The sequence below is a fragment of the Phaethon aethereus genome, assembly GCF_964289735.1.
Source record: "Phaethon aethereus genome assembly, chromosome: 8".
NCBI lineage: Eukaryota > Metazoa > Chordata > Aves > Phaethontiformes > Phaethontidae > Phaethon > Phaethon aethereus.
Window position 1 is genome coordinate 28,699,102 of NC_138584.1, and position 18,775 is coordinate 28,717,876.

At 41.9% G+C, this 18,775-nt stretch overlaps 1 protein-coding gene across 1 annotated transcript; it reads left to right on the top strand.

Moving 5' to 3' along the window:
* The first annotated feature begins 578 nt into the window (after positions 1-578).
* Positions 579-9,130, top strand: SHISAL2A (shisa like 2A). The gene is made up of 2 exons (XM_082003276.1): positions 579-768; positions 8,104-9,130. The coding sequence occupies exons 1-2, from the start codon at positions 587-589 to the stop codon at positions 8,261-8,263; spliced, it is 342 nt and encodes a 113-aa protein (XP_081859402.1). The 5' UTR covers positions 579-586; the 3' UTR covers positions 8,264-9,130.
* The last annotated feature ends 9,645 nt before the right edge of the window (positions 9,131-18,775 follow it).

The following is an 18,775-nucleotide window of genomic DNA, read 5'->3' on the forward strand; positions in this document are numbered from 1 at the left end:
CCCTGCGGCTTTTTTTTTTTTAAAAAAAGTGGCCTTAAAATACTGAAAGGAAATGCCCTCTGAAAAGGAGACTTGTGTCTCAGATGTTAAATATTATGTGAAGTTTTTACTGCTCATAAAACCAAGGTGCTCTGTGCCCAACTGCCAATGTGTGATCCCTCTCAATTACCTCCTTGCTGTCCTGAGACCTCACCAAAGCTTAAGGAAGGTGGTAGCCCCCCAAAGTCTCTCCTTGAGCGCTGAGGGAGAACCAAGCACCAGCGAGAGACGCTGGGGTGCTTGCCCTTGAGGTGAGCAACGCCGGGGGCGGCCAGCTCCACACGGCCCTCTCCCTCCCGCCCCGAAGGGCGGGAACCGCTCCGTCTCTCTCCCTCGCCTCAGGGCGCGGGCGGCTGCCGCCGCTCCCCGCCTTGTGGGGACCCCTGCGTGGGAGGGGGGGAGGCGGCGGTTCCCGCCCTCAGGCAGCCTCGCCCGCCGCCAGCGCACACCCGGCCCGCCCGAGCTCCGCCCGCTCACCGCCCTCTCCTCCCGCCCGGGTGCGGCCGGAGCCGAGGCGCCGGGCAGCCCGGCGGGCGGCTGCAGCACCATGAGCGCCGAGTGCAGCAGCTACCTCAACGCCGACAAGGTGCTGGTGAGCGCGTTCAGCTGCCCGCGGACGGGCGGCGACGCTCGCGCCGTGTACTGCTGCGGCTTCCAGGACGTCAAGTACTGCTGCGATGACCCCCACAGCTTCTTCCCCTACGAGCACAGCTACATGTGGTGGCTCAGGTAGGGGAGCGGCGGTGCCTTCGGGCCCGGTGCCGTATGGCGGGCGGTGGGGAGGCTCGACCGCTCCGGGAGGCGGGAGACCCGTGTTCATCCGAGCTTTCTTTCGGGTTTGTGTCTCCGAGGTACTTGTAGCCGGGCGCTTTCAGGCTGTCTTTGTCCCGCCGAGAGTAGCGGTAGAGCTGCAGCTGCTGCCTGGAGAGACTTCTGCTTGTGCCAGAGTGGTTTCTGAAAGAGATAACTCGTGGTCTTTGTAAGGAAGCGCTGGGAAACGCTCAGTGCCTGTGTACAGAGCATCCCTCCATCCTTTTGGTGTGAGGGGAGCAGCTCTCCTGGGGCCTGAGCGTATAAGATGCTCCGTGCATAAAGTTCCTAATGACTTTAGCTACTTTTCTGTGTGTGGTAAGGTCAAGCACTACATGACTTTCCACTTGGAAGATGGCAGATAATCAGCCTCGTGCTCTCCTGGGTCAGTGCAAGGGTCCATGTAACCCCGACTCATCTCCAGCAACGGTGGTGAGAGCTGCATGCAGCCAGCCCGGCTGCCTTCTGTGCCTGATTCCTCTCGGGCTCTTCACCATCCACACTGGCTGTGTCAGGGTGTTAGTACACCTCTGCATGGTGCTTTTACTGTTCTTTTATGGACTTTTTATCCCTGATTTTTGTCTAATCCCTTTCTGGACTTGCTTCTACTGTCTGCTTCTGCAGCCCTGGTGGCAGCAGCCACTACCTGCTGTTTGAAGATACATCCTTTTATCTGTTTTATACTGTTTCCTACTAGTTTTCTGGAGTGCCCTTTAGTATCAGTACTGTGAGATTTGGTGAACAGCAATTGCACATTCAGTTTATGCAGAGTGTTCAAAATTTTGTTTGGGGCATCAGTTTTCAACTTTCACCTCTCCAAACCTAACAGTCTCAGTCCTTTTGCATTATCATTGAGGCAGATGCTGTGTCCCACTGATCATTTCAGTTGCCTTTCATGCATGCTGTTTTTCACTCCACAGCACTGCTCTTAGAGGTGCATAACCTGGAGCCGCGTGATCAAGATGTGGGGTATGGCAAGGTTTTACACAGTGGCAAAATGCTGCCTTCAGTTTTGCTCTCAAAATCTTTCCTGTTTGCGGCCAATGTTTTGTTCGTGTCTTTGGCTGCTGGTGCACATTGGTTCTGTGATTTCAGTGATGACTCTAAAACTTTTTTTGAGTTCAGAACTGCCAGTTCTGAGTTCATTGTTGTGTAGACTTGGTTTTGTTTATTTATACATGACGTTATGTACACTGAAGCTGTCTACATGGCTTTTGTCTGCTTACTCAATTTTCTGCATGCCTTCTATCATTCCTTGCCCTCATAGTATTTGATTGCTTGCAGGGGCTTAGGATTATGAGAAAGTCAGATTTCATTCTTCTCCAGATCATAGATGAAGACACTGAATAAAATCGGTCTCAGCACTGATCTCTCTGATTTTTCTTTATACTGAAAAGGGTCCACTTAGCCCTCTGCTTTGCTCCTGATTCTGGTAAGGAGCCTTGAATCTGTAACAGAACCTTTTCCCTAATCCTGTGTCAGTTCAATCTTTTTAGTCCCACCTTCAGTGTGGGGCTTTGTCAAAGGCTTTTTGAAAAATCTAACTCTGTCCGCTGGGTTTGTTTATCCATCTGCTTACTGACGCTTCATAGACTCTAGCAGGTTAACAAGGCTGTATTTTCCCCTTACAGTAATGTTGACTCTTCAATGAAAAATTTTATATTGGGAAGCAGCAAGTGCCAGCAGCTTCCTGAGGGCAGAGTGTGGTAACAAGGGTGGATGGGGGTAGTGGCTTCACCATCAAAGGATATGTCCCTTATAGCCAGGTAAGGTGAGCGGAGCAGGTCTGGGCATCATGGCTTGGGGATAATAGTCAGGGTCAGATGAAACCCTGTGTCACACAGACGTGCTCAGTGCCCTGACATTGTGCTTATCTCTTGGCTTAGTGATATTATTCCTTTTTTCACAGACCTTTCTGTCTTGCTGGGGTGGAAGTCAATTTACTGGGCTGTAGTTCCTGGGTTCCCCTCTAGAGCCCTGTTTTAGGTTGGAGTTATGCTCCCAGGCCACCAGTCCTCTGGCAGAGTGGCCTTATGTAGTGATGGGTTGCACATCTTGGCCAGCAGGTTAGTTTTGCAATTTTGTATGTGAATTCCTTCAGGGCTCTTGGCTGAATGATATCCAGTACTGTGGGCTTACTCTCATTTAATATATCTTGCGTAATATTTAGTGTAGAATTATTTAAAATCTAGTTTGTCTGGTACAAATAGTGGGTTGAATGTGGGATTCTCCCAGCCATTCGCAGCTGTGACTGACACAGAATTACTCAGCTTCTCTGATGTGAGAAGACATCCCCAAGTGTCCTTTTTTTACACTTTTCTCATCAAATACCTATACTGTTTTAATGTTACAATTTTTTTTGCATAGTCTTTGACTGTTTCGGTTGCAGGAAGCCTTCTCAACATGGCAGGACTAGTGAAAGAGTAAGATAAAAGGTTTTGCTCTTGCATCTAGGTGAGATGTTGTAGTGAAGACCGTTAAAGCTTGATCTTTTCAGAAAGTACCTCAAAGAACTGAACCCCATGAGAGGCTTTAATGAAGCACCTCTCTGAATCTCCGTTACAAAGATTTTCTAGGGTCTGAAAAGTGTGACCGCTTAGCCTCTACCTGGGTCAGAAATTTGGGCCAAAACTTTGAAACTTCAGGATTTGTTCTTTTTTTTTTTTTCCCTTCTCTCTATGATGGCCCTAAGCTGCTGAAAGGGTCCAGGGAAATTGCAATTGGTGGGGTTTTGGTTGTGCTTAACTTCTGCCATAACTGTCTATATCCATCATAGTGAAGAGGTGAATAAATACAGTTTACCTCTAAGCAAAGTTACTGAGTGGTTAGAATTGAAATTTCTGTTTTCAGAAGTGTTTTCCAGTAACAAATCAAATAACAATTTTTAGTTACTAACAAGCTGTTAACCCTATGGTATTACAGCACTTTGCAAACTGTATACATTTGCACATGATAGTTCTATTAGGAGTTTAAGGAAAACATAAAAATAGCATTTTCTGGTCTCAGAATATTTTGGTGACTGCCTTGCCTGCCTTTGTCTCAGACTGTTGCTTATGTGTGTGACAACCATGTGTTAAAATAATCCTTCAAATGCAGCTTTTGAGGACATGCTTTTAAGACTTGAAACCCTTAAGACTTAAAACTATTGAAGAGTTAGCCAAACCAGCCAAGGTAAGTCTGGAGATTAAACTTACTGAGGAAGGGAAAGGACTTGGAAGCTCTGATGGGGGAATTGTTGCAGGTTTTGCTTTGCTCCAGAGCTTTAAGTTTCTCATCCTAAATCTTAGTTTGCTTGACTACCTCCATTAATTTGAAAGCAGTGACCAAATGCACCACCAAGTGGTTGGTGGTATCTCAGGGATTACTTGTGTTTGGTGACACACCAAGTAGAATTTCAGGAAACTATTGCATATTCTGTTGTATTTTTCCTGCTGTGGGAGACACATTGCCAGACCACTATGCAGCCAGCTGTAGTGGAAGTAGTTCAGGGAGAAACCAGCAGCCTAGGCAACCTGCAGCAATAGTCGCTTGCAGGCCTATGCTATTCTTTTTTTGCCAAATCACTGTTTCCTGTACTATGTTTAGAGCTATATACTGCACTATCCCTTGGCAAAAATGGAATATTCCATTTTCCGTCTTTTCCCCTCCCTCTCCTGCAAACACTATATTCTTTGAGTGCATCCTAATACCTGCTGTGCTAGGAGCTGCTGGACAATCATAAATAATTGACCTTTGAGCAACTCTGATGCATTTCATATTTCCCTCTGAATTTATTATCTGTTATTCAATTATTAATTTCTCACCCCTTCTTTTCTTGCTGGTACTTAAAATAAAATAATACAGTGGGGGTTTTTTTGTTAATAACAGCCTAGGTTCTCATTTCACATTTCTTGAAAAGCTGACCTCAGCAAACAAGAGTGAAGGATGTGTTTTTTCTATCTCTTATAGAAGTCAGGAGCCCATGGAAGGAAGAGACTGTTAGGAAAAGGCAAGGGTGTACAAAATTCACCAGAAGGTTATGCAGCTTTTGGAAACCACAAGCTATAAAACACTAGTGAGAAAAACACTCAACAGCTCACCCTTCAGAGTCATGTGCTGTGCATGTACATGCAGTCATCATGATACCTACTTTACCTCCAAAGCTGGGCAGGAAGGGAGAAATGCTGGGCACGTAGTATTTGTACTGAGCTGTGATGCAGTTAGGTTCAGTCAGCACCTTTTTTGTTTCTCGTTGTTTTAAAATATTTTAGAATTATTTTTGTCGCTGTGCAATTAAGTTTTATTTTGCAAATTTAAAGGGTTCTTTCAGTATCAAATAGAATTACAGTATCCATTCCAAATGCGTACCTTATGTAAGTTTAATGTAATATTAAGTATTGGATTAAAACTGGCAGGCCAAGTGTAGATTTTATTCAAAATGCTTTATTAATTAATACCCATAGAACCATGGTGGCCTAATGCTGTAGCTGAGCTTTGCTTAGCTGTACAGATCTCCAAGGGTCTGCTTTGGCTTTCCAAAATAGCAAGTCTCTTGTTCCCCTATGCACATTCTTCCAATCTCCTGGGAATATTTATGTTTGCTTTGCAAATACTGCGTACAACACATCACTGCAACAATGGCATTAGGAACATTTGATTCACTCAGATCCAGATGACTCACTAGCTTCTTTTTCATCTATCAGTGGACACCTTGCATCTGCTTAGCCAATATTTAAATTTTTCCTAGCTGTTTGTGTGGGTGGACTAAAAATAACTATAGGTTGTGTGATGCTGAGCATCCACTGACAGAAATGTCAATGACCCGCTAATTTCTCTGGACAGCAGCCTGGGGAGCCCTGCGGAGCCCGTGGAGACAGTGGAGCCTTTCGGCTCAGTAAAGCCTTTGGCTGTGCAGAGATGTGTGGCAGTGCTGCAAGTGTGTATGTGGCACTCAGTGTAACAGCCACAGTGAAATGTGTGGTATGGCGGTATCTTCATTGCATGTAGAAAGTAACTTGGGACGGGTTCTGGTTGGTCTGCGGATCTTCTACCAAACTTGGCATTGCTTATGTTCAAAGTATTGTGTAAATGCTGCCAAGATTACCCCTAGGTTTTCATTGCTGTTTTTATGCTAGGTCATAATTTTGGGGATGGGTGGGTTGTTAATGCATAGGTTTTTAGCTTGCCAGTGAGGCGACAGCTGTGGGCAAGAGTGACTTTTTAGTTCGCTTGTTTAATGTCTGTGCTGTCAGAAGACTGATCTTGAAAACACACCCTGAGGCCTGTAGACTGATATCGTGTGGACTGCTGGGTGGACTCTAAACACCTAGTGTTTAAGGTAAAGATGGGAAGGCGGCAAAATGTTTTTAGCAAGGGCTTTTCTGGGTGGATATTCAGCACCACAGTAATTGCTGTAGAATCTAGGGGACATGCTAAAGAGCTGTCTTTATTTTCAGAGGAGGGTGATCATTAAAATGGTCAGTGATCATAGTTATTTTGGTGTTTTGTTTCTGATAACAGTTTTAGCTATTAAAAAAAGAAAGAAAAGATTGTGTTCTGGTTAAGAAACTTCAGTGTTCAGAGCTATGGAAGGCATACTAAGTTCCTCTGAATTAGTTCAATAAATTAAGACACACACACCCTCCCCCAACTTTAACCCAAAATTAACCTTGAAGAAATTAATTATACGTTCTCAGAGGGTTGATGGCTTCAGCGTGTTGAGAACAGTCTGGTATTGAAACATTATGTTTAAAGAGAGTAAGTACAAACTGAATCTTAATTTCTGGTTAATTTAGGAAGTGTAATCCAGGGTGGCTGTTCAATTTTGTGATGCTGATCCCCATGTTTTGGGTGAGCTCTTTTCACATTGCTGCTGGAGCATGACAAACACTTTTAGTGACATATAACTTCTGATAAGTCTTTGACCCGTAGTAGGAAATATAGGAGAGTTCCCCAGGAACTGCTTTTCTTACCTTTGCCATTGTTAACTCACAGAGCATCTTACACAAGTTATGTAGTGATACCGATGATGCATTGTGCTGTACAATACACAACTGTATTGGTAATGTTGTCTTCTACGACTGCATGGAGGAGAGCTACAACAGAGAAGTAACAGATTCCCAAATAGAAAAAAATATTATCATTAATATGTACTTGATCTATTCAGCTTTAGGACAGCTGATGCTGCTTAATGTTTGGATAATGGTGAGCAACCTGTTTGTCCTGCGCTGTAGACTGTTGTTGAAACGGAATCTTAAAATAGGTCTAATACTGACATGACAAAAAAAGCACAAATACCCGTTTCTGAAAATGCTTTGGGTTTGTGTTACTTCCTCAAATAGATTCAGCTGTGGAGATCATTCTTGGTTCGATGGCTGCTTACCTCAGCCTCCTGTAGTGTATGTCTTCTGGTTTGTGCATTTGTGTCAAGGTGCTCCAAGTGAAAATGCAAAAACGAGGCCAGGACCCAGGTGAGACATCTGACTGTAAGAACATGTTCAGATTCCATATTAAGTAGAATACTGCTTGCCTGTAAGTTTTGTTTGAGCCAAAAAATAAGAAAAAATGTGCATAATATGTGCTAACGCAAACATATAAAGTCACTGTAGTTCATGCAGATGATAAATACCGTGAAAAATCTTCATCAGGGTAAAGCTGTTCTTTCTAGAACCAATCATTTTGCTGATAACAAATTATTTTAGTTGTGCATGGGGCTAACCATTGCACAAACTTCATTAATGGACAAATGTATACTTTGCTTAAAGTGCTCTAACAGGCTTTTCTTGCAATAAAAATGGCATTTCAGACTGAAAATATAGCTTTAACAGTTAGGTTGTTTGAGAAAAAGGAGTTTGCATGGGCTGCCTGAAGCTCTGTAATCGCTCGTTGTGTATGCGTGTGATATCATGCTTATCTGGGAATATGCACGGTGTTGGAGAATTTTTGATCTCATTGATGCCAGTTACTGCATGAAGTTATTTCTGATTTTCATAAACACAGTTTAAATCAGACTTGGGAATAGTATGCATAGGTAACATGAAATGTCATTAAGGACCACATATTCAACTGCTATGTAATGACACTGACCCTTCTGAGGGCAATGAAATAATGCCAGTTTATGTGACCTGGGTATTGAGCTCTAACTTCTGTGTGCAGTAAAAATACACAGTCACTCCCCTGCCTAAGTACAAGTAATGTCCAGACATCATCCTGACCATTGTTTCAATGGGTATTGCAGGCTGTTTGTACATTTATTTGTTTTTTCTCTCTTCTTAGTGTTGGAGCACTTGTGGGCCTGTCAATAGCAGCAGTGGTCCTCTTTGCTTTTATCATCACTGTGTGTGTTCTCTGCTATTTGTTTATCAGTACGAAGCCACGCAGCAAACTGGATACTGGTTTAAGCTTACAGATGGCAGGTAAGACCAATTGTTATTGACACATGTTATCTCCTGCAGAGCAAAAGCCTTAGTCTGTCTTTAAATGGATGTAGAGGAATCCAACAGTGTGTATTTTCATTCTCATGGGGACATCAAGATGTAGACAAGCTATCCTGCTGTTTTACCTTCTGAATGAGATGTGTACCATGATTACCTGTCAAGAGTATGTATACATATAGTAGTGATTTCATTCCAGGAATAAGAATCTCAGAAGAGCTTCTAAGTGTATTTTCTTGTGACAGGGAGAGATCATTCCTTTTTTTTTTTTTCCCCTGACATAGGATGCAGTCTTTGAAATCTACAACTCTTTGCTTCAGTGCCGGTAGGCCATACCTTTGTGCCCAAGGATGCTTGCAGGAACAGTGCATGTAGCCAGCGCTAGCTCACTGGCATGACAAAACCTGTGGCTGCTGCTGTATTTCACTACATTTGCAAAATCTGACTGCAAGTTTTGATGGTGGGATGGGATGTGATAAGTTTCACTCTTTGTCTTGGCCTTTCTAAATGTTTAAATGTGGCTTCAGTAGTTCGACCATTAAAGTTGTAGGAAGTAAAGGGAACATTGTGCTTATTTAGGCCTTGGAAGTTGAACAAATTGAGAAAGGGAAATAATTCTTGGGGAGAAGTCCCCTCACCTAAATTTTTTTTTTTAAACTAGTTTTTAATGCCTGGCAATAAATGGCCAATGAGTTACTGTAATTATAGCCTATCATACAATAGTAAGCCCCTCCCTGAGTGTCTTGTTAACACAGTCCACTTCATACCAAACTTCCTATGTCTTGTTTCGTTCTCCAGAGAGTGCAGGCTTTGGTCTAAAAGTGGTTTATGGGGCTGTCAGGAAATGCAAAGCCTCCCTTTGGAGCTACGTAAGCTGAGCAAGCTGCCAAAGTGAAAGTCACACATTCAGCAAACTGCTACTAATCTGCAAATTGAAAACTTCACACCTGTACTGGAGAGAGAGAGAGAGTGGAAATAAGACCTGCTACCTAGAATGGTCTGAATAAACTCTTGGGTGGGATAAACAAAATGCTGGGTGATCTTTTACAAGATGGTTGTGTCCTAATTATAAAGTGGCATTATGCTTTTGAACGTGTTGCTGTTTAACTTCTTCCCTCAGGTTTTCCTGCTATGGCATCAACTTTTAATCCATTGCCAGGACAGCAGCGCTGTTTTTCTCATGCTTTGTTTTTTTGTGCCAGACATGTTTGGCATGTGGGGAGCTAGGAGGGAGGCAGGTGGTATTGCATCTTTCCCTACAGACTTGAACCCTGCTGCAAAACCACATCCTGCTGTGGCATTGGAGATAGTTCCTCTCCCCATCTCATGAGGTGAACAGCATCCCAAGATACCCCACTGATGACCCAGTGTTCACATAGGCATCCTGTCTCTCATGATTCCAGGTGTTATGACTCAAGGAGGCTGAGAGCGCTTTGCTTTTTCCTAGCCATCCCCTGTCTTGTTTTGATCTTTATTCAGACTGTATTGTTTTGTATTTAAACACTGTTTTGACTTTGCTGTCATCCCATGATTTTCACTTTTATTATTCTGCTGCTTTGTCTGCTCTAATGACAATTATTTCACATCTAAATTCTGATAGCTTTAGCTGTTGATGAGGTGGGTTGGCAGAAATTGAAAGCCAGTTGCTTTGCCAAGGTTGAGAGATCTTTGAAAATGTCGAAGGATTTCATTGACAAGCTGAGTGGTTATCTTCGCCGTATTTTCTTTTGCACAGAAGTCGTGCAAGGTGTGAGTATCTTATGACATGACTGGTTAGCTGCTTTCAGGCCTGGTGAACAATAAAAGAAGCCCCTCTCCTCTTTCAGCTCTTCTGAGATTTGAGCATAATTGTATATAGGCAGTAAAAATGAACTAAAAAATTAAAAAAGTTTTTAGAAGCTTCAGAGAATTTTAGACCTGAGGACCGTGAGTTTTCACTGTGAACTCAGTTCAGCCCTGCTTCTTTTGAACTCGCATAATCTTGCCTTTAGGTGAAGGCTGTGTCACATGTTGGTGTTGCGCAATGTCTGTACCTCTGGAGCATTCAGAGAGCACTCATTTTTGAAAGCAGTATTTTTTATTATATTCAATTTCACCCATAACATATCAGCTCAGTTGGAGTTTTGTATTTAATTAAACATACAATTGATTATTGTATGCCTTTCCTTCCTCATGTAATAGTCAAAATTGGTCATAGTTCTGTGGGCTCATCCAAGATCTCCTAAATATAGAAGTGGAATTGTTGAATTTTCACAGAAATAATTTTAAGATCAATCATAAATCTAACAATAAATAGGATGTGCAGCCTTTATTAAAGTTTCTGATTCTGCAGAAGGTAGATCAGCTGGAATACGCCTCTATTTAGTCTTGAACAAATTGTCTGCAATAGCATCAATAAAGATATTACATATGGGGTTCCTGAGTTAGATAAGCATGTTTTTAGCCCTGGCAAAAATTAGCATTTTAATTTGAGAACTGAATTTCACGAAAAACTAGCTCAGTCACTGGTGTAGACCAGGAGTAACTACTTCAATGTTAATGGAGTTATACTGATGCATACTGTTGTTACTCACTTCTATTTGTAGTATCATATTGTAGAGTTCAGAGTAGATCCCTTGTATGCAAGACAGTGTGTACAGGCAAATGAGAAGATCCCATATCTCCAGGAGTTTACAGTCTACTTTCTTATCCAATCTAGTATTTCTCAATAAAAAGCAGCAATGCTCTTTATTTGCCTTTCAATTAAATCCTCTCCTTTTGCAGTCAAAGTCTCATCACTTTTTATACATTGCTTGCTTATTGCTTGCACTCTGCCTCAGAATGCAAGGTTCACCGAGGATGTGGCGTGTGGGTTAATGGTCTGCCTTACTGAAGTGTCAAAGTGCTTCACAGTTTTTCCTCTATTTATCCTCACAGCTACCTTTCTGAAGCAAGGAGATGCTATTACCCCCATCTTACAAGGAGAGAGAGCTGCAGGGAAGTGTCATATTTTTAATGCTTTGTGTGTCAGTGTAGACATTAATGTCCAGTGGAATTTTGAAAGGACATCACTAACCAGCAGACCTTTGTCCTTTTGCTTGTGATTCCTCTAAAAACATGTTTTTTAAGACTAGCTTGACACAGAATTCTGTGGTACAGAGAATTGCGCCATGCTTTTTGAAACCAAGGTGAGCATTCAAATCATTGGAGCATACTTCTTAGCGGAGTGAACTTGCTTTTTAATCATAAAAGTTGTTCGGTAAGCTCTTTCTGAGAGAAAGGATTTTTCATTGAACTCATTGTAGGTGTTTCTGTTTCTCGCATTTGAAGGCTGGAGAAATATAAAAGTGTTTCTTCTTGGTAAACAAAGGCCCCAAATAAATCCAAGTCCTAAGAATGCAAATGTTATAGATTTTCCCAAGATGAAAGGGAGTTTGGTCTCATGTTTTGTTCTCCTTCTATCCATAAAACTTCACTTGTGCAAAAGGTTTATCCCCTTCAGAAAGATACTAGGGAGTCACAAGATTGCAAGTGTTAAGGTGAGTGAACAACACTGGAGCATCTAGGGAAGATGAGGACTAAGCAAATATTGCATAACTGTCAGGAGAGGAGTGGCAAACAGGAAGAGAAGGATGATTCTAGAGGCATATCTGCTGCTCAGCTGTGGGACAGGGTGTACATATGCTTCCCTTGAAGCTGATGGGAGAGGAGTGATTGCATGTGCTGACCCCTTTAGAATGGATTTTGCCATCAGAGGTAAAAAGGTAGATAGACACTCTCCACTTGGTGACCCAAACAGTTTGTAAACACATTTTCTGAGTTGTCCCTGTATTTCTGCCAGCGTTAGTCTCGGAAGACCTGTGGGGTGAGGTATGCTATACCACTGCAAAGTGAGAATAGCAAGTTACATTTTATGATAGTAACTAATGTTTGCCTTTAAAACTTTGAATGCACTACTAAGACCTCTGTCTTACGGTGCCAGGTCAGGCAGCAGGGACCTTTGGGTTGGAGTGTGGAGAGAACTGTGGCCTTATAAATTACTCATAAGTGCTGGGAAAAATGTGCTTATTCAAGAAGAGATTAATTCTGTGTTCTTACAAAGCAGTGACATCATAGTATGCAAATGTTCATAGTTTCATTTCAGAATAAGGAAAAAATCAGCTCAGAAAATAGCCATATGACCTTCCTGTCCCTACTTCTCTCATTAATTAAAGATTCCTCATGGGGCACTATTGAAATATATGAAACATTCAGATATTTTGATGAAAAAACACCAAACTCTCATGCTTTCTCCTCCTTAGCTCAGTAGAATTATCTCACTCTACTGGTTCTGAAACCAGATAGCTGCTGTCTGAATTCAGAGGCACTGTGCGTGGTTTTTGGAGTATTCATTGATAGCTTTGTTTTCTACATTTTTCAGTAATTTCCTCTATGTGGTCTTTCTGCAGCTGGCCTTAAATTTTCCCCAGTTAGGCTACTTTTCTCTTTGCTAGCCATCTGCCTCAGATGTTTGTATAGGGGAAAAATCAGCCAAACAGGCTCAAGCGTTTAAAAAAAAAAAAAAGATTTTTATTTTTTCTTTAGGAAATTAAGAAAATTCCTATTTTGGAGTTGGGAATTAAATTTAGTGGAAAGGTAGCATTAGCTCAAAGTTATATCACTAGGAAAGGTTAAGTTTGGAAATGTTTAAATTTGACTCCTCAGATTTTAAATTTCCCAGACTTTCTTGTAGCAGTGAGTTTTTTGCAGCTCATTAAAAGTCAGGATTTTTACTGCACCGATACCCATAGATGATGTAATCTGGTTTAGATAAGAAATCTAGACAGGCTTCAAAACCAGCCTTCCCCTATAACTGATTATGAATTTTTTTTTACTTTTTGGGTTTGGGCTTTTTTATCATAGCTGAAACAACTCACTGAAAAGTCTTGGTTTCAGCTAAGATCTTGGCTTAAATATTACTGTACAGATTTTTTGAAATGTTGAACTATCAAATCCCATTTTGATATTTTGAAAGTGCAGGTTTTTTAAATTCAAACCAAGTGCAACTTTGAAAACACTTCAAACCCAAATAACTCCTTTGCCCAACTTGCTTTGTTTCAGTTTTTTTTTAAGTGAAAATACTGCAATTCGCAACTATTCATCCCTGTTGATTATAGGGAACCTTTTTTAATCACTTCCCCGCACACTTCCTTGGACAGAAGTACCCTGCCCAGTTATGCTTATCTTTTCTTTTGTCTTTGTTCTCTGTGTTGGCCCAAGCAGTGGGAAAGTGGAAAACGAGGTCAAAGACAGTATTGCACTAGAGGCTAATAGGAGATACAGGGAAATTCAGCCTGGGAGGAGGACTGACAAGCTCCGTAAGGAGAGTTAGATGAGAAGATGGAGCAGGGAGAGGTTTTGGAGCCAGTAGATAATGGAGAAACTGCACCTGAAAAAGGACCTGGGTGTGCCTGGGAGCATGTGGAAGAGGGATGGGGCTAATGGGGTTGAGAGCAGCAGAGCAGGGAGGCAGTGATGCTGGAGGGGTTGGAGGGCCAGGGTGGAACAGCGGCCGTGGGTGGGCTGGAGAGCAGAGGCGGGGTGCTTGGGGAGAGAGATGAAGAGGATGCCTTGCAGATGGGAAGCATGCAGAGGGTTGGAACAGCTAGAGATGTAGGGCAGAGAAGAGATAGGTAAAACTCAAAGTATGAACTGTTGTTCATGGAGACGGCAACTAGCATGGGAAGCACAGCTGCAGAAAATTAGGACTGAAAACAGAGTGAGGAAAGTGGGAAGAGAAAGGAAAAATGAATATAAGTTAAGAAAGAAAAGAAATTCAGTTCAAGGTGTGGTCAGAAAAGTCTTTCCTTCTAGAGCTTTGCTTTCTTTGTTGTCAGCAGGTATCAGTGAAAACCACTGGCAAAGTACCTCTCTCTTCCCTTCCCGACAGTGACCCACTGTAGACTGCTTTTGCTTTGGTTATTCTGATCAGTTGGGCAAACTCAAGTTGTCTGCACTGAATCTAAAGATTCCAGCCCGTCTGCTCCCAGCAGGGGTCTGTATCAGTTACCTGGTAGAATTTTAATGAAGTGTTATTTATTTTAACCTATGAGGTTGTGCTCTGGAAAACAATATTCAAGTACTACTAAGCTTCAAAACCAAACACTCCAAAGATGGGAGATGCCAGAACTTAAGATTTTCTGGGCAACTGGTGAAATGCCTAACTAAAAATTGCTTTATTTGCTCCTGTCATCCATTTAATCTTTCTGAAAAACAAGGGTAACACGTCTTTCATGCAAAGAAGTATTGTGAGCCCTTTGGGATCACTGGGTGGAAGGTGCAATGAAGGCAATAGTGACTGATCATGTTTGGAGAGGAGTGAAAGCTTGAGATTTCTGATCTATTTTCTTAAATATGGGAAATTTTTCTGCCATTTCTGTTAGGAGACTCTCTTGATTTCCTGCTATAAGTCCTACTTATACCACAGTGCTTCTACCTGAAACTGCTCTTCATCTTAATGTTTATTCCTTTTTAACACAAGTTAGTTAATAATTGCAGCCTCCCAGAGGCTCAGGAATGGAAAGTGGAATGGCTCTGGTCTATCCCATCCTCTAAAAATTATGGAGGAATATTCCAGGAACTGTATTTTTTCCAGTGCAGTGGGCACATCTCTGTATTACTACTTGCAACTAAAGGAAAAATAATGCTTTTAGTTTTACTAAAAATGCTTTTGTTTTACAGACAGTGAGACTAGAGGGAGTTCGATATGTTAAGAAACGGAGGCACAGGATGGATTCTACCAATGCCATAATGAAAATAGGTACAGTGAGAACATTTATTTTCATCTTACTCTATTGTATTTGTATCCCTCTGCTCTGTTTTATATGTGGTGATACAGAAACAATAAGCATTTTTCAAAATGCCATGATTCTTTGTGTGGGTTTTTAGCTTTCTGAAAAGCGCTAGCAAAGTGTCTCTGATTTACTTGTACAACCCTGATGTTGTCCTTGCACAGGGAAATATCTGCAGAGGCTTGAACAGAGTCCTTCCACAGAGAAATCTCTTCTTGATTTACTTTTACATTAATACTCCACCATGGTTGTGTGCTAGAGAAGATTGTGCTGTCTTATGCTTACGCTGTCTGTCCTTTCCCTGATGCTGTCCAGGATGCACTAGAGCTTACTAATGAGGCAGCCATTGTAACTTACCATGCAAAAGAACTTCTTTAGCAATGAACTGCTAGAAAGGCTCCTGTGTGACAAAGGGTAAGAGCAGTGAAACACCTGGTGGGTAGTTTAGTCATATTCTGCTTCTTGAGGATGCTACCTACAAATGCTGAGTCAAGTCTGACAGAGAACTGAAGAGGGTTATCTTGCAGAAAATTGTTTCATATACTGACTTGATTTTTATGCTGAAATCATGTTTAAAGGTCAAACTACCTATGGCACAGACCATGCAAAATAGTATTTAAAATGTATGCCAGTACAGATGAATTGTACTTCAGACTTAAGAGGAACTTTATGAATAATGCAAAAAACTTCAGATGGCATGAAACGTGCATTTTACTTTCTGCAGGGGGTGAAAGCTTATGGCCAAGCAGCCACAGAATGTGAGAATAGCTGTAGATCAGCAATGTCTGTCAGTAAAAAAGAAAACAGTGGGCCTCTTTGCTCAACAGTTGTTCTTAGATGAGCAGGAAAATAAATGTGTCAGATTTCCCTGCTTTGCGTATTTTCTCTTGTACCCTTAAAAAAAAGCCACCCTGTGCATTGTAAGTGCAAATGCATCTTTCTCAGTGCTCTTTAACAGCATGACAGGTTGGTTTGGGCTGCTTGTCCTCATGAAAATACTTAAGTGTAACAAAACTAATTTCAAAACTCTTAACCACCTCCACACATTTTTTTTTTTTTCTGCTGTTGCACATGAAATGGCTTGTGGGAGAAAAATGCCATGGGAAGGCTAAAAAGAATCCTGCAGTCAGAAAGCAGTCTGTAGTGAGAAAATCCAAAAATATCTGAGGCAGGCTCTAAGCACTGCAGTGAGACCCCAGTTCAGATCTGTGAATGTGGCATTGCTTTCTGAAGGTTATTAGCTTGTCATTTCCTCACGTGTCAGTTTGCCTGCCTTCCACCGTGTTATAGAGACTGATGTTTATGGAGTGCCCTGAAGTGTAGCCTGCTAACCACTATTGCTTGCAGGGCGAGAATTGAAAGGCCGGCTGCAAAGGACTTTTTTGTAGGGTTTGAATGCATGCACTGAATAAAGAACAAAAAATGTAGAAGCGTTTTTTTGTGAATTAATTATCCAATTCCTTTTTTTGTTGGCAAAATGAGGCTGACGTTATCATGAAGACTCAAAAAACCTGAGACTTTTTTTTGGGCTGAAACCAGGAAAACTATGCCCTTAGCCTGTGAGCCTTTGACTTCCAGATTCAGAATGGAGCAGCTGGGAACTTTCTGTGAAAATGAAAAGGGTCTTTTCTGAAGTTCAACAGATAATCCAGTTAAGTGTTGGTAGAAATTCCAGGTCTGTGATTGTTGTTTGTCCTCTGCTTTTCATGTTGCCCACTTGTTGCGGATTTCATGCCCTCACCTGTTATGGGGAGCCACTTCATAGTGTAGTGATAAGCTAGAGAGTCCATCGGTGGCTGCAAACCTTCCACTGCTGTGAGAAAGCTACATGTGGCAATTAGATTTGATTTAGCATGCATACTCCCTCTGCCAAAGTCACTGGGTTTTAATTAGGAACAGGACCCCCTACACCCTTGCAACTGATGTAGTTCAGCATACAATTCAATGTTCTTTTCCAGCAAAAGGGCAAATGTGGCTCTTAGCTTTAAGGAATGAGAGGAACTAAGCAGCTGGAGGCATCACTTTTAACTTTGAGTGATAATATATCAAATTGTTAAACAATTGAGTTACGCACAAGAAAAATCTGACACAGATTTCATGAAGACAAATTGTGACAAACCAGGTCTAATGTCTTTTTTTTTGTCAAGGTAATTTTTGCCTGTCAGATAAGTGGGAACAAGTGGCTATGACTACAGGTCTTTATGAAAATGCAGTCAAAGAGAGGTTTTCAGTGGCTCATTCTCAAACTCATTTTTGGAGGGAAGGATGTCTGTACGCTATCCCATTTGAGTACTAAGAGCTTGGCTGAAGGACTAAAGAGCATATATATAAACTTTATGGATGACACCACCCTGGGAAGGGTTGCAAGGCTCTGGGGATAGAACTGCCCTTCAGAATTATCTCAGTGCCCTGGAGAAATTATCTGAAATCAGAAAGGTGAAATACAATAAAGATAAAAGTAAAGTACTGTATTTAAAAAAGAAATCAAATCCTCAAATATACCTAAGGGAGAAAAACTAAGTAGTGTGGGGAAAAATATCTGGGGATTTACAGTATGCTATAAAGAGAGTATTGATGTTCTGGGCTCTTTTAGTCTGACATACTAAAGAGGGGAACTGTGTGTAGGATGTAAGATAATAATTTGGTCCAGTTAGTGCTAGCAGTACTTCTGTTACAGTGTTGATATGTCTCTTAGGTGTTGATATACTGGAGTAGAGAGAAAACAGAAGATTATGAAGATTTTGGAACAGCAAGATGGACTTAAGCTGGCTTAAGTCTAGAAAAGAAAAGATGAGTGAAAAAAAAAAAAAAGTTCTGTTATGTAAAATAGAGGACTAATTATTTTCCATGACTCTGGCAGGCAGGGTAAGTAATGTGCTGAATTCCACATTGAAGTAGACCCAGATTTAGTAACAGAAAATAGAATATAGAAAATAGAAAATCTTCCAAACTGTAATGGCAGAAGTAGTACTGGACCAGCCAATGAGGCAACCTGTGGGACTTTCTTCCAAGGGCATCTTGAACAGGCTTAACTCACCCTTGCCAAAAGTGAGACAGATGAAGGGTCTCTACAGCCTTAGTGTGTGTGGGGCTGTGTCTTAGCCCCAGGAATTCCTTAGGCCACACCAGCAGCCCCTGGCTTTTGCCAGACTGTGTCCAGGTCTGGGAAGGAAATGTGTGTCAGGCTGCTCTGAGTAGAGACAGTCTTGAGTGCTGTGTCAGGCTGTGTGTGGGTCTGACCCCTAGTCTGGAGGAAAAATAGTGGTGCTAATAGGAACATCTGAGCTCCCTTCTGATCTGGTATTAATCAGAAATGCTGTATGTGGAGATAGAATAGAATAGTTGGAAGGGACCTACAATGATCATCCAGTCCAACTGTTTGACCGCTGCAGGGCTGACCAAAAGTTAAAGCATGTTGAGGGCATTGTCCAAATGCCTCTTAAGCACTGACAGGCTTGGGGCATCGATGACCTCTCTAGGATGGCAGTTCCAGTGTTTGAACACGCTCTAGGTAAAGAAATTCTTCCTAATGTCCAGTCTAATCCTCCCCGATGTAGCTTTGAACCATTCCCATGCGTCCTATCACTGGACACCAGGGAGAAGAGATCGGCACCTCCCTCTCCAAGTACTCTCCTCAGGAAGCTGTAGAGAGCAATGAGTCACCCCTCAGACTCCTTTTCTCTGAAGTAGACAAGCCCAAAGTCC